At 47.1% G+C, this 21,889-nt stretch overlaps 1 protein-coding gene and 1 long non-coding RNA gene across 7 annotated transcripts; one reads left to right on the top strand and one right to left on the bottom strand.

The window, feature by feature from the left end:
* The first annotated feature begins 1,001 nt into the window (after positions 1–1,001).
* LOC308571311 (dickkopf-related protein 3-like) lies at positions 1,002–10,620 on the top strand. 6 transcript variants are annotated; one of them, XM_081166944.1, is made up of 5 exons: positions 1,002–2,240; positions 5,247–5,536; positions 7,228–7,405; positions 8,723–8,918; positions 10,314–10,620. In XM_081166944.1, exons 2-5 carry the CDS (start codon positions 5,381–5,383, stop codon positions 10,366–10,368), a joined length of 585 nt encoding a protein of 194 aa, XP_081023070.1. In that variant the 5' UTR covers positions 1,002–2,240; positions 5,247–5,380; the 3' UTR covers positions 10,369–10,620. The 6 variants fall into 6 exon arrangements, with proteins under 6 accessions (XP_081023070.1, XP_081023067.1, XP_081023068.1 ...); XM_081166941.1 differs by lacking the exon at positions 1,002–2,240 and adding an exon at positions 2,284–2,764; XM_081166942.1 differs by lacking the exon at positions 1,002–2,240 and adding an exon at positions 2,796–3,065.
* A 6,646-nt stretch (positions 10,621–17,266) lies between these two features.
* On the bottom strand, positions 17,267–18,367 carry LOC308570606. Its single transcript, XR_014001208.1, has 3 exons — positions 17,986–18,367; positions 17,501–17,614; positions 17,267–17,464 (listed from the first exon to the last, which is right to left on the bottom strand). It is a non-coding gene; the product is annotated as an uncharacterized lncRNA (long non-coding RNA).
* Positions 18,368–21,889: the final 3,522 nt, after the last annotated feature.

Genomic DNA, 21,889 nt, shown 5'->3' with positions numbered 1-21,889 from the left:
TTTGAGTGCATGCCTGCGTACTGATTAACGTTGAGTATTGGCTGCTCAGAATTACACGTGTGGAAAAGTGCTTTTGCACTCATGTCTTGCTTGCAGACCTCCCACAAGTACGTATTTGGTTGGCCATTGGATGTTGGTTAGAATGGACCTCTGGTCTGGCCTGATCCTGCAGAACTTAGCTTTTAGTTTCTCAAAAATCTTGGTGGAAACAAGCAAGAGGTCACTGAGGAATCCACTCAGGAGTACCCCCAAAGCCTCTGGAAGCTGATGTTTATCCAAATAACTTCTAATTCCCTTCCCTGCTGGGCCAATCTGTCCAGGGAAGAAGGTGATAAAGATAGCAGGAAAGTAAACATGTCATTTGCAACCCCATTAAGAAAAGTGCTAAAACCATCACTGGGAGGAGATGAGCTGAGGGTGGTGATGAGATGTGTGGGGAGATCATTTTAGATAAACATACACACAACAACAACAACAACACGCACATACCCCATAAAAACAGCTACTGACAGATACCTGGCATAATAAGCACCACATAGCTGAATTAACAAAAAGTGCATTACAGCACTTATAAGTCCTGGAGATGCAAAGAGGTGGAGGGAACGTTCCTTCATATGTGGTGGATTTGTTAAAGGGTAAAAGATTATCGGGAAATGGTCCATAATGAATTGAAATAAATGTTAAAAAGTACTCCCCCCCAAAAAAACCCCCCAGAGTCCTTTCTGTTGGGGATAATTCAGACTGAAATTCCCAGGTGTCAAAAAAGGTTATTTATGTATGCCACAACTGCGGCCCATATTTTGTTAGCCCCAAAATGGAAAATGAGCGAGGCTCCAGCTAAAGAAGAATGGCAACTTAAGTTGACAGAATATGCACAACTCGCAGACTTAACATATAGAATAACAAGAAGAACACAGGTTTAAAGCAGATTGGAAAACGTTTATTGCATATATGGGAAATAATCTGTGTACAGCTGAAAACGCTGGCAGCATTAAGATCAATTCAACGGTGGAAACAAGTTTTAATGGATGCAGTAATGGAATACTGAATGGTATAGTTTTTGTAAAATATGCAGGGATTTATGATACGTGAAATGAACCATGGAAAGAGGAGAAGGGAAGTCACTGATATCTTAAGGATGTAAAATGAGTATTTTAAATTGTAAAACAGAAAACTTCATAAAAATTATATAGAAAAACAATAAGGCATTACAGATGGAAACATGTCATTTACCGCAGCAAGATGGCAGCATATGAAGATCACAGAAGGAATCAATAGGATAAGGCAATAAGGGGACGACTTGGTTGATAACACGACATGCATGGTAAAAGCAGGCAATGAGGGGTGCATTTTGAACAATGAAGTCTTCTTTGCAACTTGACAGCTTGCATACATACTTGTCTTGGGTATCCTGGGGGAAAAAACCTTGAAATTCCTAGACTCTAGAACAAACGCTGAAGGGCCCCTAGTGGATAATGTTTATGATCAGTAAAGGTAAAGGTAAAGGGACAACTGACCATTAGGTCCAGTCGTGGCTGACTCTGGGGTTGCGGTGCTCATCTCGCTTTATTGGCCGAGGGAGCCGGCGTGCAGCTTCCAGGTCATGTGGCCAGCATGACTAAGCCGCTTCTGGTGAACCAGAGCAGCACTTGGAAAAGCTGTTTACCTTCCCGCCGGAGCGGTACCTATTTATCTACTTGCACTTTGACGTGCTTTCAAACTGCTAGGTTGGCAGGAGCAGGGACTGAACAACAGGAGCTCACCCCATCATGGGGATTCAAACCGCCGACCTTCCGATCGGCAAGCCCTAGGCTCAGTGGTTTAACCCACAGCGCTGAGTAGTGCAGCTTAAAAGTGTCTCCTTCTTCTGTGTTACACAATTCGTTTCCTGAAAGGATGGGTGCCTGTCCACACAAGGAGGGCCTGTGCAACATTTTAAAACATTTCCAGCCTTCTTGCATTTGCTGGGTGCTTGCCATCTCCAGTGTCTGCCTCACGTCCCCTGTGTGCTGCAAAGGATTCTGGAGCATTCTGCCTGGCACATCCATAGCATAGATTTAAAGCAGTCTTATGCCACTTTAACAGTCATGGCTTCCCCCTTCCCTCAATGAATTGTAGGAACTGTAATTTTCTGAGGGTGCTGACTTCACAGAGCTACCATTTCCAGCTCCCTTATCAAAGTTCAGTTCCCAGGATTCTCCATGACTGTTGAAAAGGAGTAAGAATGTTTTAAAACTATGGTGTGTCAGTTCATGTGGGACATTGGCTAAACCGCTTGGGCCTTGTGTTTCCTCACATAAATAGTAAATTTGGCTTACTTTGACTATGGGGTTGTGGCACTCATCTCGTTTTCAGGCTGAGGGAGTCGGCGTTTGTCCACAGACAGCTTTCCAGGTCATGTGGCCAGCATGACTAAACCGCTTCGGGTGTAACAGGACACCATGACGGAAACCAGAGTGCACAGATACGCTGTTTTTATATACATTTTGATCGGTGACCAGTAGAGAAGATAAGAAGAAAAGAAAACACAGTGAAATACATTATGTAAACTATTACATGTGCTGATTAAAAACAATGGGAGATATTAAAAGGCAACGAGAAATATAAAACAATTATATTAAAATGGCTTTAAGAAAAAGCAAAAGCAAGGTCAGGTGTTAATAATTCTAAAATTAAGACGAGATCCTGCAATGACAAGGTATTGCTGCCGCACAAAAAAACCAGCTACCTTGGCAGTGATCTCAGGAAACTGGTCAGCCAAAAGGTAATCAATATAATGGTTGGTCCATTTGTTTTCTATGTGTTTGGCCACCTCTCAAGATATCACCTAATTCAGCAGGAGGGTTCCTGAGATGTACACAGCTTTGCAAGTGAGGAAAATACCCTTCCTGCCCAACCCCCCGCAAGGCTATGCCATGGCCAGATGTACTTTACACTGCTCTACACTAAGAAAAACTATAAACGATCTTGCCTGTCCTTCTTTGCTCTGACCAGAAGTTTATTTCCAGAAGTTATGGATGAGGGTCGGCCTCCTTGAATCCTGAAACCGGGAATCCTTTTTAATTGTTGGTGTTAAGGACCTAACATCATCCTGGGATGTATTCTGCTTTTTGCGGGTTGGGGATTCAAAGTTTAGTGATGAAGAATATGCATTACGTACAGTGGGCTGCATTTAACTAACCAGGATGGAAAATGCAAGCTAGGCTTGAGTCTCTCGGCAGCCTAGCTAAGACCAAACAGCTAGCCAACCAACCATTTTTTTTATCAAGTGAAAGGCTAGAGGTGGTATAGAGTGTTTCATCGTGCCTCTGTAAGACTGCCTTGGCTTCTGTGCTAGTCAAGGAGAAAGAAGCTCTACAGTGGTACTTCGGGTTACATACGCTTCAGGTTACAAACTCCACTAACCCAGAAATATTACCTCGGGTTAAGAACTTTGCTTCAGGATAAGAACAGATATCGTGCAGCAGCGGCACAGTGGCAGCGGGAGGCCCCATTAGCTAAAGTGGTGCTTCAGGTTAAGAACAGTTTCAGGTTAAGAACGGATCTCTGGAACGAATTAAGTACTTAACCCGAGGTACCACTGTATCCTCTTTGCAGAAAATTGGGGGGGGGGGACTGGAGAGAAAGGACTAACTTACATGGACTTATTAGGCACTTACCTCTGTTGAACACTTGACATTGGACTACTGCAATGCACTCTATGTGGGGCTACCTTTGAAGGTGACCTGGAAACTACAACTACGGTAATCAAGAATGCAGCAGCTAGACTGGTGACTGGGAGTGACCGCCGAGACCGCGTAACACTGGTCCCGAAAGACCTACATTGGCTCCCAGTATGTTTCCGAGCACAATTCAAAGTGTTGGTGCTGACCATGAAAGCACTAAACGGCCTTGGCCCAGTATACTTGAAAGAGCATCTCCACCCCCATCGTTCACACTGAGGTCCAGCGCTGAGGGCCTTCTGGTGGTTCCCTCACTGCGAGAAGCCAAGTTACAGGGAACCAGAGAGAGGGCCTTCTTGGTAGTGGCACCCGCCCTGTGGAACACCCTCCCATCAGATGTCAAGGAAATAAACAACTGAACAACTGAAATAGACATCTGAAGGCAGCCCTGTTTAGGGAAGTTTTTAATGTTTGATGATTTATCGTGTTTTTAATATTCTGTTGGGAGCCGCCCAGAGTGGCTGGGGAAACCCAGCCAGATGGGCGCTGTATTATTATTATTATTATTATTATTATTATTATTATTATTATTATTATTATTGACTTGACTGTTCTCTGCCCACCAAAAATTACCTGAATACAGCCCAGTATGATATTCAGCCTCTAGCATTTCCAGCTGAGCATCCATCCCAACTTATCTGCCTGGAGGTTATACACCATTGCTCCTTGCTGAGCATTAATTCAGTTTGTGTGAGGGTTATATGCTGGCATCTAACCAACGTTGCTGTTATCCTACAGTTTCCAGTACTATTTTCCCAACACTTTTTGTCTGGGGTGAGAGGCAAGCATGCATGTTTCCCAGCGGTGCCAAATCCATTTAAACTGAGCGGCCTACATTGGCTGGTGGGTACCAACGCTCCAAACACATGCACACATTACACGTTAAGAACATGTAAGAATTGTTGGGGGCGGGAATCACACCAAAGATCAGTCACTGTATAGCACTTGGGTGCTGCTGGGAAGCTCAGAAGCAGGAAATTGGCGACAGCAGTAGTATCTTGTCTGTAATCTGCCCTGGGTGCTGTCTAACTATCAACTGGATTTTAACTGGGAAGCCCCTTTGCGAATCAGTTTTGACTGTGAAGTGGGACATCATACACCTTTAAAAAAATAAAATAAACTAATGAGCAAGCATTGGTATTGTCCTATAAAAGGGTAATTAATACTAATACTAATACTAATACCACTAATAATAATTTATTATTTATACCCAGCCCATCTTGGCTGGGCTTCCCCAGCCACTCTGGGCGGCTTTCAACAAAATATTAAAATACCATAATGCATCAAAATTACAAGCTTCCCCAAATGATACGAATGCTCTCTATTCATGGTTTCATAACAGTGACCCACTCCCCACCCCAAAATAATGTGTCTACAAAAATGGAGACAGGAGAGCATTGCTCTGCCACAGTGGAGCCAGACTTCTGGGGTTATTCGTTTGCTCTCCTGGGGGGGGGGGCGGTCAGGCGCTCGTAATCATTAGGCTAAGCCCCTAAAACCTGATTGCCTCCTCCTCCCCATTAGATTGGCAAACAGCTTAAGCAGCAGGAGCCGAGATAGGCCTGGCTATATAAACTTTCCCAGGCATCCTCCCTGGACCAATCTCCCTTGCCAACTGTCCTTCAGCCAGAGCCATCGGTCATCCATCCATCGTGGTCATGATGAGGAGCCAGCTTTGCCTTCTCGTCTTCCTCCTCTGCTGTTTGTCTGCGGTGCAAGGCTCCATCTGGGCATGGATGCACTCTCTGCCACACGCTGCCAATGGGGTGCCACCTCGCAGGGACCCTGGGTCATCATCCGGCCAGGGGCTGACGGTAAGCATCTTCCCCCAACCTTTTAAAAACAGGTCATCTTTGCCTTTTCATCATGTGGGCTGTCTAGCTTCTAGCAATGAGGAGGGAGGGCAAGTGAGTGGAGTGGGGAATCTGTCCTATTAGTCCTGGGATAGGGAACCTGTGGCTCTCTGGGTGTCGCTGGCCTCCAATTCCTCCCCCCCCCCGACAATCTAGCCACTTTGGGTGGGGCTGATGGGATCTGATGGGATCCAACAGCATTTGCAGGGCCACACCATTAATCTGGCAGCGACTTGACTCCCACAAATCTGTTTCCAGCTCCAGCCCTCACCTAGGCACTTCCAGTGTAGTAATAAAGCAGAGAGTGCTTCTGAGCATGTTCAGAGTGCCAGACTTTATTCTTCTAGAAGAGAGAGGGGGGTGCAAGAGGAGAGGTGGAATCATAGGGAGAGAGTGTGCAGGAATGAAGAGGAAGACTAGATTGCCCTGAGCAATAAATTAGCTCTGATAATTTTTTAAAATAAGGCTCTGAGTTCAGGTCCACCTGGAAGCTATACTTTCAGCCCTAGAAGCCCTCTTGTTGAACCCACATAAGTAGGGTGCTGGTTTTAGTTGCTCTGGAGTGAGAGATTTGTAGACACAGAGGCCACCTGGTCACAGATTTTCCCACTAAAAAGAGATGCATTGTATTTTTTTGTTTGAATTATAGAAATTATTTCTAAATTTGCATCTGTATAGATAAGCATATGCTTCTTTTTTGCAGATATGTTACCTGTTTTGTCCTCTCTCTTTTTTGGCAAACACAAGCAGCCCCCCTAATGGGGAGTGAGGACTAGTTCTCTGAAATGACCAGATGTTGCTAAGCAAATCTATCTTACACCTCCACATTTAGGCTTGCCCTGTCTCCAAAAGTGAAAATCAGGACCCAGTTGAGCTTTTTTTTTTGTAAAACCTGAGTTCTGCAGCTTTTAAAAAGGCATTTCCAGCACAATTTAACCCCCGTCACCAGTTTTCCAGGACAGTTGCCTGATTTCCGAAAAATAATCCAGGAGGCCATTTTTTGAGGCAAATCCCAGGACATGTCCTGGAAAATCAGGACGTATAGCAGCCCTACCCAAATGCATCTACAAAGTCCAGTGTGGATGCCATTTTTTGTGGGTGTTAGTTGGTGCTCCCTAGGAGCTGGAATCTCTCTTCAAAAGACCCAGCCTCTGTGCAAATTTCAGCAAGCTTCAGACTGATAGTTCTGTCCAGCTTTTCTGCCATTGACTATCAGGCTGCTGGAAGTCCTTTGCCAGCTGCCACTGCCATTCTTTAAAGCATGGGTAGGCAAACTAAGGCCCAGGGGCCGGATCCGGCCCAATCGCCTTCTCAATCTGGCCCACGGACGGTTCGGGAATCAGTGTGTTTTTATATGAGTAGAATGTGTCCTTTTATTTAAAAAGCATCTCTGGGTTATTTGTGGGGCCTGCCTAGTGTTTTTACATCAGTAGAATGTGTGCTTTTATTTAAAATGAATCTCTGAGTTATTTGTAGGGCATAGGAATTTGTTCATTACCCCCCCCCCCAAAAAAAATATAGTCCGGCCCCCCACAAGGTCTGAGGGACAGTGGACCGGCCCCCTGCTGAAAATGTTTGCTGGCCCCTAAGCTTAGCAATTGACACTGCTAGATCATGCATCTGACCCCCATCTTTCTCCATTCGCACTGCAGGCAGCCGTGTGCAGCCACGAAATAAACTGCCCCCGTGGATTCTTCTGCGACCACCACTTTGGGCTCTGCCTGCCCTTCAGGCAAGAAGGCGAATTCTGCCGACGGGATGCCCACTGCGCCCTGGGACTTAGCTGCATGTTTGGCAAATGCCAGGAGACTCTGCCTGGCGGCCAGGAAGGTAAGCCTGTTTTTGCAACGTTTCTTTTGCATCTCGCAACAAAAGGTTAGGCCTTTCAATGTCTAATTGGCCTAAATGTCTAATTGGAGATCTAGTAGCTCAGGGAACAGGCCTGTAGTAAATGTAGTAAATCATGTTCTCTCTGGAATTAGGAGGGGCAGGGCTTTCAGATGGAAGGACTAGGCTTCCAAGCAGGCTGAATGAAGACCCAGTAATTCATCAAGCTAGAAATCTGCGCTCTGCTATGCAAAGTCCGAAAGGACAGGTCTCTGCCCCAAGGAGCTCACAATTTAAAATCCAGCACAAGGGAGGCAACAGAAAAAAGCAAGGGAAATTGAGGCACAGGGGTAAACATGGAGTGAATACTTTTTGGGTTAGAAGTAACCATTGACTGTAACTATTATTTATGCATCCTTATCTTGTTCTTGAGGGCTTGGGAGGAAATGAAGGGTTTAATGTGGGTCCGTCCGTTCCTCCCTCTCCCGAAGTTGGACCCCCATCTCCCATCAACCCCAGACAGCAAGGCCCATAGTTAGGGAAGCTGGGAGTTGTAGTCCTATAGCATTTATTTATTCCCCCTTTTAAAAATGCATATGTTTTCAGGTACTTTCATTTTGAAACTAATTCAGGGGAGGGAAATTAATACATCACAGATTAGCAAAGTGCACTAGATGTCTAAGACATCTCAGGTTTGCAAAAAACGTGCTCGATGCCAACAATTAAGGGCGGCTCAGGTTAGATAGATAGATATCTTTATTGTCATTGTCCCATACAGAACAATGAAATTGAAAAACTACATAAAACATTCAAAAACCCCTAAAAACTCTGAAACCCCATTTTAAAGTACACTATACTATACTATAAAATACACTATACTATAGAGACTCCTTATGCTGCATTTAGAACCAGAATTGCATTTGCGTAGAAACTGTTTCTCAGGCGGCTAGTCCTGGCCTTTATAACCCTATACCTGCTTCCAGAAGGCAGAAGCTGAAAGAGATCATTTCTGGGGTGCGTACTATCCTGCGCTATCTCTGCCGCTTTCTTATGGCACCTGGCAGCATAGATTTGATCTAAGATGGGAAGAGTGCACCCAGTTATTCTCTCTGCAGTCTTTACAACTCTGGACAGCATTGTTTTTTCCCTGGCCGTGCAGCTCCCAAACCACACACAGAGACCATAGACCAAAGTATCCCTGATTTTCAAAGATTTCAAGGCATCTCGGCTTTGGAAAATTTTGCTAGGCTTCGAGGTTTGTATCGCCACCCTCAAATGCATTTGGGTTCTCAATTACTCTCCTTTCCATGCCCCTTGGAGGTGCCCGGTGCCACCACGATAAGGATTGCTCTCCCGACGCCTGCTGCGCCCGCCAACATGGGGAGAAAGTCTGCAAGAAAAGGCTCCTTTTAGATGAAGGGTGCTACGTTCCTGAAGGAGGGATTGCATTCAGCGTGAACCAGGTGTGCCCCTGCCTAGAGGGACTCGTGTGCAAAAAGATGTCCCCTAACCGAGAGTAAGTACACCGATGTGGACTGGAAGGCGGGGTATGGCTAGCAACATATCGTGAAATTGCTTCCCCTCCACCCTTAAACAAATAATTGCTTTGCGGAATGTGGCACGAGAGCTCCTCCCAGATGGGTGCATCAGGGCGGGATAGCCCTGAAAATATTGTGAGCACAAATCATCATATAATAATAATAATTTATTATTTACACCCCACCCATCTGGCTGGGTTTCCCCAGCCACTCTGGGCAGCTCCCAATCGAGTGTTAAAAACAATACAGCGTTAAATATTAAAAACTTCCCTAAACAGGGCTGCCTTCAGATGTCTTTTAAAAATAAGATAGCTGCTTATTTCCTTGACATCTGATGGGAGGGTGTTCTACAGGGTGGGCGCCACTACCGAGAAGGCCCTCTGCCTGGTTCCCTGTAACCTCACTTCTCGCAATGAGGGAACCACCAGAAGGCCCTCAGCACTGGACCTCAGTGTCCGGGCAGAACGATGGGGGTGGAGACGCTCCTTCAGGTATACAGGACCAAGGCCATTTAGGGCTTTAAAGGTCAGCACCAACACTTTGAATTGTGTTCGGAAACGTAGCCAATGCAGATCTCTCATGAAAAGGGCATGTTGGAATTCTCAGGCTCATGGCCCTTACCAGACCTGCAGGTTTCCCCACATGGTCTACCACTCTGGTTTTTTTTGGAGGGTCAAGCCCTGCCCTGCACCTGATGTCATATATGATGTCAGAGGTAGAGCAGGAAAAGGCACGCAGCACCTCACAGAAAGCAGGGTTTTTGTGTCTCTGCTATTCAGATTATTGTTGGCTCTTTCAAAAACCTTTCAAATGCACTTGCTGATGATGAGATGAGTTGATTTTCGGCCCTTGCAAAGGCACTAGGCTTTGCAAGTGCTGGCATCAGCAGCTGATCAGCGGTTCCTGCAGAGCCCCGAGCCTGGCAAGTGTTGCTGGTGTGCCTTTGTCCACTCTGCACCATTTGGTTTAAAAGGAAAATGGGTCACTTGGTGTCATTATTAATGTCAGGGGGTGGATAGGCTGCCAGCCCCATCCGCCTGTCAAAGTTGGGCAGTGGGGCAGGGGGAAATCCCACTGGCCAGATCCACTTCCCTTCTTCTGCACTAGATCATTAGGTGTGCTCGATTATTATTATTATTATTATTATTATTATTATTGCTCGATTGACAATATGTAGTATGCACCTGGCTAGGGTGCGCACTAACCTACATCTTAATCACAGAACCTATTTTAATCTGAGCCACAGCCAACTCCAGAGGCTAATGTGCTCTGTCTCCTTTTGCTACCTGACAAAGAATGCTGTGTGACATGAAAATCTGCTTCAACAGTAGACACTCCTATAAAAAAAAATTCTCTCTCTTTCCCCCTTGCAGGGCCTCATTTGAATACTGGTCGGATAAAATTGTCTGGAGATGCCAAAAACAATAGGCAAGCAGGGAGTGTGGATTAAAAAAACACAAAACCGAGCTGTATTTATTCCATGTAAATAACACTGTACATAAAACTCTTTTTGCCCGCCTCTTTCTATTGGACATTTGTAAATAAAAAATATCTGATTTGTCGCCAAGTAATGCAAGGACCAAGTCATCATTCCCTCCCGCACTCTGTAATTTTTGTTTTTATTTAATAACTAATTTGTACATGAAAATAGTACTTGAAGTTCGTGAATATGCAGATTTACAATAAACTGGAAGCATCATAAGGTTGTACGTTGTCTTGAAATCTGTTATTCCAAAGTATTTGGAACATAGCCCCCTTTCCCATAAAACTGTTTGACAGATTAAAGTGTATTGAGTTACATTATGCTAATCTAATCATTAACAGTGATGAACATTGGCCCTGCCTGCAATCTGGCTGGACTCCAACTCCCATCATGCTTTGGGCTGATGGGAGTTGGAGTCCAGCAACAGGTGGAAAGTCACAACTTCCGCATCCCTGGTCTAGACTAGAGAATGATATTCTTAGGGCTATATTAGGTGCAACAGTTCCATCTCTTTAAATGCAGATCTATCCCCAATCATGGTGTGTCCATGATTTGTAGAACTTCCTTCCGCCTTCCCCTTGAAGCCCATTAAATTGTGATCTGGAATATTTTCTATTCTTTAAATACTTATTTAGCACTTGGGTTTTTACCAGGTATACATCTAATTCATCTGGGTTACACTTTAAATTTTTTTAAATAATAATTAATGAATATTCTGTCAAATATGTTTCTGTGGATTATTGGTACTTTAAACTGTAGTCAGTTCTCCAAGATCTTAGGATCGAGGGTGAGATATGCAAATGAAATGAACTGAATACTTGTGAGCACTTAGCTACCCTTTGCAGAGAGAGCCATTTTTATAAGGTTGTTCGTCACAACAGGAAAGGCAAACACCCTTAACGCACACAAGTATCTTCCAGTTGCATGTACTTTAAAAGCAATGTGGGTGTTTACTCTGAGGCAGAAAAAGAGTACAAGCAATCCTTCTGGGCAGCTGGGGGTATAGCTCAGTGGTAGAGCATTTGACTGCAGATCAAGAGGTCCCTGGTTCAAATCCAGGTGCCCCCTCTTTTTCTGTCTAATTCAGGAGTTTCATTTTTCAGTTTAAAAAATAAATAAATCATGTTCTGTCTCTGCAAAAGAGCACAAATACGCTGCTCCGGACTATGTTCTTTTCTAATTATTGGGGGAAGGGGTGCTGTTTGTTGTTCCCATGACGCAGTTTAATAGCGATTTGTTAAATCTCATCATCTGTGTAGTGGGAGAAATTAAAGATTTCTGTTCAGCTGGTTACAGGAAGGGTGGAAAGCCCAAGGAAGAGATGTAAATATTAATTTTTCAGCTCTAATGTTAATTGACTCATGCAGGATTTCCTGCAAGGCTTGATTTGCTGAGAGAGAACTCTGACAGAGCATTTGAGATCCAGGGCTATTTACTGATCACGATTCTGCTTCAAGAGCCTTATGGGGAGATTTAAAACCTGACTTATCTGCAAACTTTTACCGGCATCAATCATATCAAAGTCACTCGGTCTGTTGCAAAGGTCAGGAGTTTAAAAGGACAAGAATGGGAAGAGACAGGACTAAGTGTGGCTGCGGTGGCGGGGGGAGGTAATCAAAAAGCACACTTAAAGCACACACAAATACACACACACACACTCAATCCTGGGAACTGTAGTTTATGTCACGGCTAAAATGGCCGCTGTTTCTTTAATGCTTAAAAAGCTGGGTCAGCATGAGTCAGCGGCCTACACCGGGTTGTATATATAGAGTGAGAAATGTTAGTTTGGTGTTGGTTTGGTTGGTTGGTGAAAGCTGGTAGTGTTGTTGTGTGTCAGTCGCTTTTGCAGAAAGACTTTCAAGAATAAAAGCAGAAAGTACTCTGCAAGGATACTTTTCTTGTGGACTCTTTTATGCCGACAAGGCTGAGGCGACAAAGGGAGGTCAGAACCCTTTCCTTTTGCTTTTTGCAAACACTGACAGGTTATGGGCCCAGTGTTTCTGAGCATGTGCAGAGTGCAAAACGACTGAAAGCATCTTAGCAGGGAGCTGGCGAGTCCTGGTGGTGTATGGAGCCAGCGGCTGTGCGTTGGAGCAGTTGGTGGCAAGCTGTAACTGTTTGCAGCGACGCTGGAGCGGCAAGGATCTGGCAGCAACAGGCCTGCATGGCGGAAAGGCTTTCCTTCAGCACCGGGCACTCAGCTCCCAGGTGGGCCTTGTACACAGCAAGCACAAGAAAGGCCAGTGCAGTACCTGCCTGCCTGGCCTCCCACTTGTCTGTCCATTTCCCAACAGCAAGGGCTGGCAGATTGGCTGGCTGGACTTCCTCACCCACTTGCCTGCTTGCTCCGAGGCCGTCTCAGCTCCTGGCATCAGCACCCCCTGGCCAGCGCCAGAGACATCATTTGCCTGGGGAACTTATAGCACGGGCTGCTGCAACAAACTGCTTTGGGAGGCAGAGACGTGAGAGGGCATCCGAGGAGGGAGGGAAGGAAAGAGGGATAATAATTTATTATTTATTATTTATTATTTATACCCCGCCCATCTGACTGGGCTTCCCCAGCCACTCTGGGCGGCTTCCAACAAAGTATTAAAATACAGTGGTCTGTTAAACATTAAAAGCTTCCCTAAACAGGGCTGCCTTCAGATGTCTTCTAAAAGTCTGGTAGTTGTTTTTCTCTTTGACATCTGATGGGAGTGCGTTCCACAGGGCGGGCGCCACTACCAAGAAGGCCCTCCGCCTGGTTCCCTGTAACTTGGCTTCTCGCAGTGAGGGAACCGCCAGAAGGCCCTCCTTGGAGCTGGACCTCAGTGTCCGGGCAGAACGATGGGGGTGGAGACGCTCCTTCAGGTATACTGGGCTGAGGCCATTTAGGGCTTTAAAGGTCAGCAGCAACACTTTGAACTGTGCTCAGAAACGTACTGGGAGCCAATGTAGGTCTTTCAAGACCGGTGTTATGTGGTCTCGGCAGCTGCTCCCAGTCACCAGTCTAGCTGCCGCATTCTGGATTAGTTATAGTTTCCGGGTCACCTTCAAAGGTAGCCCCACGTAGAGCACATTGCAGTAGTTCAAGCGGAAAATAACCAGAGCATGCACCACTCTGGCGAGACAGTCCGCGGGCAGGTAGGGTCTCAGACTGCGTATCAGATGGAGCTGGTAGACAGCTGCCCTGGACACAGAATTGCGCCTCCATGGACAGTTGTGAGTCCAAAATGACTCCCAGGCTGTGCACCTGGTCCTTCAGGGGCACAGTTACCCCGTTCAGGACCAGGGAGTCCTCCACACCTGCCCGCCTCCTGTCTCCCAAAAACAGTACTTCTGTCTTGTCAGGATTCAACCTCAAACACACACACAACTCTACAAAGGCTGGGGATCCAGTCGTGGTTGACAAGATGCCTCCAAGGGCCTGAAGGCAGCAGCTCCCTTGCCCCTATTGTCTGCCTCCCAGAATTGAGTTTTCAGCGATATAAGAATTGAAAATGGGAATTATATTTAGTCGTGTTCACTTATATTCGTGCTGCCGCCACCAGACAGAACCCACAAAAAGCCCTTTGTTGAAGACCTGGAGCATGGCTTCCAAAGAACAACACCAACAGCTGTAGGATTACAAAGCCCACCATGCAGCGCGACTGTGAATCAAGCGTAGATGCACAATGACAGACCCTGATTTGTATTAAATACAGGCGGGATTGTGCTGTGAAGGAAGAAGCTGGGAAACCAACAGAAGGGAGGGGGGAACCAAGAAGTCACCCCCTCACACTGCGGCCACTTCATTTAAGGCAGGAGCAGAAGGTTAGTGTCAGGTGTGCGTGCAGGAGCCAGGCCCTGTGATCAGTAGGACTTTGCAGGACTGGGGCCTTCCTAAGTTTGTTCTGAAGAGGCAAGGCGCGGCCACACAGGTGAGGCCGATTGGTAACTCACAGCACCTGGTGGCAAGAGCCGGGAAGGGATATAAAGTCAGCATTTCCCTTCGGCTCTTTGACACAGCAATACGTTCCCAGCTTTGCTGCGTTTGACTCCTTGACTCCTCACTTCTTGATCCTCGGACCCTTGACTTCGTGACTCCTTGCTTCCTGACCCTCGGGCCCCTGACTTCGTGACTCCTTGCTTCCTGACCCTCGGGCCCCTGACTTCGTGACTCCTCGCTTCCTGACCCTCGGACCCCTGACTTCGTGACTCCTTGCTTCCTGACCCTCGGGCCCCTGACTTCGTGACTCCTCACTTCTTGATCCTCGGACCCTTGACTTCGTGACTCCTCGCTTCCTGACCCTCGGACCCCTGACTTCGTGACTCCTCGCTTCCTGACCCTCGGGCCCCTGACTTCGTGACTCCTCGCTTCCTGACCCTCAGACCCTTGACTTCGTGACTCCTTGCTTCCTGACCCTCGGACCCCTGACTTCGTGACTCCTTGCTTCCTGACCCTCGGGCCCCTGACTTCGTGACTCCTGGCTTCCTGGCCCTCGGACCCCTGACTTCGTGACTCCTTGCTTCCTGACCCTCAGACCCCTGACTTCGTGACTCCTTGCTTCCTGACCCTCGGACCCTTGACTTCGTGACTCCTTGCTTCCTGACCCTCGGACCCCTGACTTCGTGACTCCTGGCTTCCTGACCCTCAGACCCCTGACTTCGTGACTCCTTGCTTCCTGACCCTCGGGCCCCTGACTTCGTGACTCCTTGCTTCCTGACCCTCGGACCCCTGACTTCGTGACTCCTTGCTTCCTGACCCTCGGACCCCTGACTTCGTGACTCCTTGCTTCCTGACCCTCGGGCCCCTGACTTCGTGACTCCTTGCTTCCTGACCCTCGGACCCTTGACTTCGTGACTCCTTGCTTCCTGACCCTCGGACCCCTGACTTCGTGACTCCTGGCTTCCTGACCCTCAGACCCCTGACTTCGTGACTCCTTGCTTCCTGACCCTCGGGCCCCTGACTTCGTGACTCCTTGCTTCCTGACCCTCGGGCCCCTGACTTCATGACTCCTTGCTTCCTGACCCTCGGGCCCCTGACTTCGTGACTCCTCGCTTCCTGACCCTCGGGCCCCTGACTTCGTGACTCCTTGCTTCCTGACCCTCGGACCCCTGACTTCGTGACTCCTTGCTTCCTGACCCTCGGGCCCCTGACTTCGTGACTCCTTGCTTCCTGACCCTCGGGCCCCTGACTTCGTGACTCCTTGCTTCCTGACCCTCGGGGCCCCTGACTTCGTGACTCCTCGCTTCCTGACCCTCGGGCCCCTGACTTCGTGACTCCTTGCTTCCTGACCCTCGGACCCTTGACTTCGTGACTCCTTGCTTCCTGACCCTCGGGCCCCTGACTTCGTGACTCCTTGCTTCCTGACCCTCGGGCCCCTGACTTCGTGACTCCTTGCTTCCTGACCCTCGGACCCTTGACTTCGTGACTCCTCGCTTCCTGACCCTCGGGCCCCTGACTTCGTGACTCCTTGCTTCCTGACCCTCGGACCCCTGACTTCGTGACTCCTTGCTTCCTGACCCTCGGACCCCTGACTTCGTGACTCCTTGCTTCCTGACCCTCGGACCCCTGACTTCGTGACTCCTTGCTTCCTGACCCTCGGACCCCTGACTTCGTGACTCCTTGCTTCCTGACCCTCGGACCCCTGACTTCGTGACTCCTTGCTTCCTGACCCTCGGACCCCTGACTTCGTGACTCCTGGCTTCCTGACCCTCGGACCCTCGGACCCCTGACTTCGTGACTCCTGGCTTCCTGACCCTCGGACCCCTGACTTCGTGACTCCTGGCTTCTGGACTCCCATCCCTGCTCCCACCCCGCCATCTTGCTCCCGCTCCCGACGTCCCCAGCTGGGACTTAGATCACCCGTGAACCAGACCGTGACAGTTAGTGGTCTGGGGTCATGGCAGGATGAAGACCTGTTGCTATTTCTGCAGCAGGGTCCCTGTCTCCTGCATCCAGTCAGCATGAAAGGGGAACTTTGGGGCCACAGGGGGCGAAACAAAAAAGTGCCAACCCCTGATTTAAGGTATGGCGGCAGATGCCTATGCTCCTATGTAAATCAGTTCTTCATTCAGAATTACGAAGGCTGGGGTCTGTATTTTTGGAGGGGGGGCTGTGGCTCACCAGTAGAGCACCTGCAAAAAGCCCAGCTTCAATCCTTGGAAAGCACAAATGCCCCACCTGAATCCCTAGAGAGCGGCCGCCAGTCAATGCTGAGACAATACCCAGCTGGAAGGACCAATGGCATGACTCACCATGAGTCAGCTTCCTAGTCTCCTTCCCCTACTCCTGGAGCCAATCCCTAACAGCATCTGCTCTTGGGATGATCAGAAAGCAGCTCAGACATGAGCCTTCTACCCCTCCATCAGCAGGGAGGAAGAGAGAGAGAGGATGGCAGGATGAGAGAGATTGGACAAAGTTTGCACAAAGTTTCGTGGCCTCACCTCTTTCTTCCCAGGGAGACGGGCTGTTCTCTGCCAGCCCTTGCGTGTCAAAACCCAAAGGCAAGATATCTTGAGTAACCCGTTTTGCAAGAGGCAAGGAGGCAATGGATCGGGGACAGGAGGGATGTTTCTGCTGGAAGTGTCTCAAGTTTCGGCCAGTTTCTTAACAGGAAAGTTTAGAAAGAGCAGCCCAGCAGAGAGTCGAGAGAAAAAGGCCAGGCTAGAACCAAGTGTCATTTTTTCCACTATTTGACTCTTGATCCAAAACCCTTAACTGTATTTTATATAATTGACTTTTTATTTGTAGATTGTATTGTTGTTTTATTGCTAAGGCCAGTGGCTGATGCAAATAAAGATTCATTCATTCAAAACCGTGTCATTATTATTAATTATTATTATCGGCAGGCCAACGCTGTCTGCAAACATGACTGAAGGCTTGCAAAATCAACCCTGCCCGTTGGGAATCCCTTGCAGATAACCGCAGTGCCTGGAGACAGGCAGTCAAGTCATGTATCAATAACAGCGACCAGAGGAGAAAGGAGTGCTGGGAGAAGCTCAGAGTGAAAATGCCATCGTTCATCTGCAATAGCACAACCAGATGCCTTCATCTGCCCCAGCTTCAGCGAAACATGTCTCTCCCGCATAGGTCTCTACAGCCACAGCAGGAACTGCAACCTTCCAACATCTTGACCTCACCCCCAAAGGCACCCTCCTCCATTGTCTCCTGAGATGACGGGTGCCAGCCATCATTATTATCATTTGTTGGCCTCTCTATGCAAAATACTAGAAATGGTTCAGTAAGACAAACTAAGGATGACATTAATTAAAAGCGAAAGACACAAATGCTAAATGGGTCTCCATTTGCACTGTACATTAAAAGCAGCATCATACCCCTTTAAGGACTCATGGCCTCCCCCCCAAAGAATCCTGGGAACTGTAGTTTGTCAAGGGTGCTGAGAGTTGTTAGGAGGACCCCTCCCAGAGTGCAATTCCCAGAGTTCCATGGGAAGATGGATTGACTGTTAAACCAGTCTGGGAATTGTAGCTCTGTAAGGGGAAACAGGTTCTCCCAAAAACCTTCTGCATGCTTGGCAAACTACGGTTCCCTAGGTTCTTTGAGGAAAGCCCTGACTGCTTTCCACCCTCTTTCTCACCTTTCTTTGAAGGTGAAAGCAATGAGTTTTCCAGGCAAGCTGTCATCCATTCCCCCAAACTGATTTTGTCCCTCTTGTTTTTGCCCAGGTTGTTTTTCTTTTTCCTCTTGGGTTCGGCAAGAGATGTTGGGCAGGTTTGTTTGTCGAACTGATTTTCATTATTGAACAAGGTGGCAATTTTTAGACTAAGCAGTTGGCAGCTGGAAGCCCTTTCCTTGGCCCAAATATCAGCCCAAACTGGAAGCAAATGCAAAGGGAGAGACAGCAGTAAAACAGGCTTTTTCCTCAAGTGCTTTCTGAAAACACACATTCCATCAGACTACAGTAAAGGGAGATGAGAGACTTCAGTGACTGTCAGCTCAGCTAAGAGACCAGCCATTTCTGACCCAAGCTGGTCACTAAAAGGTAAAGGTAAAGGGACCCCTGACCATTAGGTCCAGTCGTGACCGACTCTGGGGTTGAGGTGATCATCTCGCACTATTGGCCGAGGGAGTTTCTGGGTCATGTGGCCAGCATGACTAAGCCACTTCTGGCAAATCAGAGCAGCGCACGGAAACGCCGTTTACCTTCCCGCCAGAGCGGTACCTATTTATCTACTTGCACTTTGACGTGCTTTTGAACTGCTAAGTTGGCAGGAGCAGGGACTGAATCCGTCGCAGGGATTCAAACGGCCAACCTTCTGATCGGCAAGTCCTAGGTTTAACGTGGGTCCCTTGTCGCTAAAAAGTGACAACATATAACAAAAGAACAAGTACCGGAGCTTGCCTTTCCACCTCCTCCTTCGAAGGCTGCATTTACTATAAATTTGCTATAAAATGCGCTCTGAAAATGTCGTTACCGTCACCGTTACCGTCACCGTTATCATCACCGCTATCGATACCGTTATCGTTATCGGCACCGTTATCGGCACCGTCACCGTCACCGATATCAGTATCATCGTTATCGTTATCGTCACCGTCATAGTTGTTACCGTCATCGTTATCGTAACCGGCACTGTTATCGTCACCGTTATCGTTACCGTTACTGTTATCAATCCTGGGAACCCTAGAAGAGCTACAATTCCCAATATCCTGAGCAAACTACAATTCATAGGATTGTTTTTTGCAGAGGGAAAATGTGTGCACACAGTTCCTGGGTTCTCCCAGGTCGCGAAAAGAACAGTTGAGCGTTATTTCATGGTTGCCTGGCACATTTTGAAAAATAAAACCATATTTGAAATCAATTCACCCACAGCCCAATTAAACCTTCCACATGATATCTGTGACTGGATCTTCCCAAGTAATGTTTTTCCCCCAAAGCAGCTGCGGCTCTGTGTGTGTGTGTGTGATATTTTGATCAGGGTTGTGGTGTTGGGGATCTGATATTTTCCCCAGCCACCCACCTGCCCACCCCCACCCTTTCCGCAGCCCTGCCCAAAATTGCTATTAGCCACGGAGGGAAAGCATGTCTGGATTCAGCCCATTTCATCCATTCATCCATTGCAAATCGTAGTTCTGGGGTGGGGGCCAATTTGAGTGGGAGCTGTAGTTTGATCTGCACACACCACACCAACGTCAACACACACACACCAAAGCTCCACCCCACCCTGCTGCTTGCTTTTAGGAGAATATTATTTGGGGAGATTCAGTCACAGATATCTCCCAATGTAATGTCAAGTTTGGGGGTGGGACGACAAATTGGATTTCTAGTAAGAAATCAATCTTCAGATAATAATCATTATTTTCAGGCCCCTGTCTGAGGCTTTGCCTCTCCAGCTTTTATCCTGAGTTAGACTGTGTTTTAAATTTCAGTTCAGCTGAGGGAATGGCTCTCTGCTCATGTTCAGAGGCTTTGCAGTGATTAACACCTGGAGCCTGAAGTTCCAAGGCTTGAGATGCAGCTTAAGGCAGTTTTTTAAAACTTCTGAAAGATCACATTCCACCGGACATGTAAGACCCATCAAAGTCTGGCTGATTCCAAGAGACAGGAAGGGAAAGACTCAGCGTGGTGAGATGCCCTGGGTTCAAATCCTCACTCAGCTATGAAGCTCACTAGTGACCTTGGGCCAGTCACCTTCTCCAAGCTGAATCTACCTCACAGGGTTGTTGTGAGAGTAAAATGGGGAGGGGGGAGAACCATGCAGGCCACTTCCATTTTATTGGAGGAAATAATTTATTTTTTTTTAAAAAAAAGAGTGGGTTTGTATTTATTTTCTTAGTGTGCATTTTATACGGTCTCTACTTTCCACAGGACTGCGGGGGAAATAGAAGCTTAACATGTTACTGAGCAGAGGAAATGCCCACTTCCTGCCTTGTAAGAATCATACCACCGCAAAACCGTGACAAGCTGTTTCATTCCACAAAGAACATGAAGAAAACAAACCAGTTTTATGATTTTGAAAAAGGTTTTCTGCATGGTCACCTTCCAAATTCCAGGATTTTTAAAAATAATAATAATAATTGTATCTTTGGCTTATTGTTCAGCAAGCAAGCAGCAATTGTTGCCTTGGTCCCAAAGGGTACAAAATAGCCAGGAAGCTTTTTATATTTTTTTATTTTAAACCCACCTACGTATATGGGAGCATGGCCAATCAGGGGACGGATTTGACCTAGGCCTCAAGTACAGAGGGAGCCTCAAATTTAGACAATATGTTTTTAAGCGTGCTGTCATGTTTAGAGCTGTAAATAAGAGATATGATACAGATTTTGTCATTTTTAAAGCATTTGAAATGTCCATCAATATTAAAAAGAAAACAGTTCTGCTGCCTCAAGGTTAGACTGAGCCAAACATGTCCCATCAGACCAATAATTAGTGCATATGCACAGAAAAAGGATGGGGGGGGGAAAGGTTTGTTCTTTTTAAGAAAAAAATCAGATTTTTGGTTTAGTGTTTTGTCTTTTTTTTAATGACTGCTTGGGGGCCTCAAAAGCAGGAAGCAATCCAGGCCTCTCTGAATTTCTCTCTCTTAGAGTAAACCACAGTGTATTGTTATAGTTCATTTATTTAGTATTGCTTTTCAGTTCACAGGGCCTCCTACTCTGGACGCCGGTGGCGCTGTGGTCTAAACCACTGAGCCTCTTGGGCTTCCCGATCAGAAGGTTAGTGGTTTGAATCCCCATGACGAGGTGAGCTCCCATTGCTCTGTCCCAGCTCCTGCCAACCTAGCAGTTCGAAAGCACACCAGTGCAAGTAGATAAATAGCGTATTTTTTGCTCACTTTTTCCCTCCTAAAAAGTAAAGGGAAATGTGTGTGCGTCTTATGGAGCGAATGCAGGCTGCACAGCTATCCCAGAAGCCAGAACAGCAAGAGGGATTGCTGCTTTCACTGCACAGTGATCCCCCTTGCTGTTCTGGCTTCTGAGATTCAGAATATTTTTTTCTTGTTTTCCTCCTCCAAAAACTAGGTGCGTCTTGTGGTCTGGTGTGTCTTATAGAGCGAAAAATACAGTAGGTGCCGCTGCAGCGGGAAGATAAACGGTGTTTCCGTGTGCTCTGGTTTCCGTCACGGTGTTCCGTTGCGTCAGAAGCGGTTTAGTCCTGCTGGCCACATGACCGGGAAAGCTGTCTGTGGACAAACGCCGGCTCCCTCGGCCTAAAAGCAAGATAAGCACCACAGCCCCATAGTCCCCTTTTACTGGACTTAACCATCCAGGGGTTCTCTAGCTTTTTACCTTTACTCTAGTGTAGGAAGATGTCAGCTGCCAGATGTCTCCCTGTGGCACTTTAATGCACACATTACCATGGCATGACTTTTGCACTGTAGTGGGTTGGACTAGATGACCCTTGGGTTCCCTTCCAACTCTACAATTCTACGATTCCATGATTCTATGGGAGCCAGGAAAAATTAATAATTACAATTTGGATTACAATTTGGTCAGTTTTTTAATTTTAGTTTATTTTAGTTTATTATTTTTAATTGGATTAT

The sequence above is a fragment of the Podarcis bocagei genome (genome assembly GCF_964188305.1).
Source record: "Podarcis bocagei genome assembly, chromosome: 13".
Lineage (NCBI taxonomy): Eukaryota > Metazoa > Chordata > Lepidosauria > Squamata > Lacertidae > Podarcis > Podarcis bocagei.
This window is presented reverse-complemented; position numbering and strand designations above follow the sequence as displayed.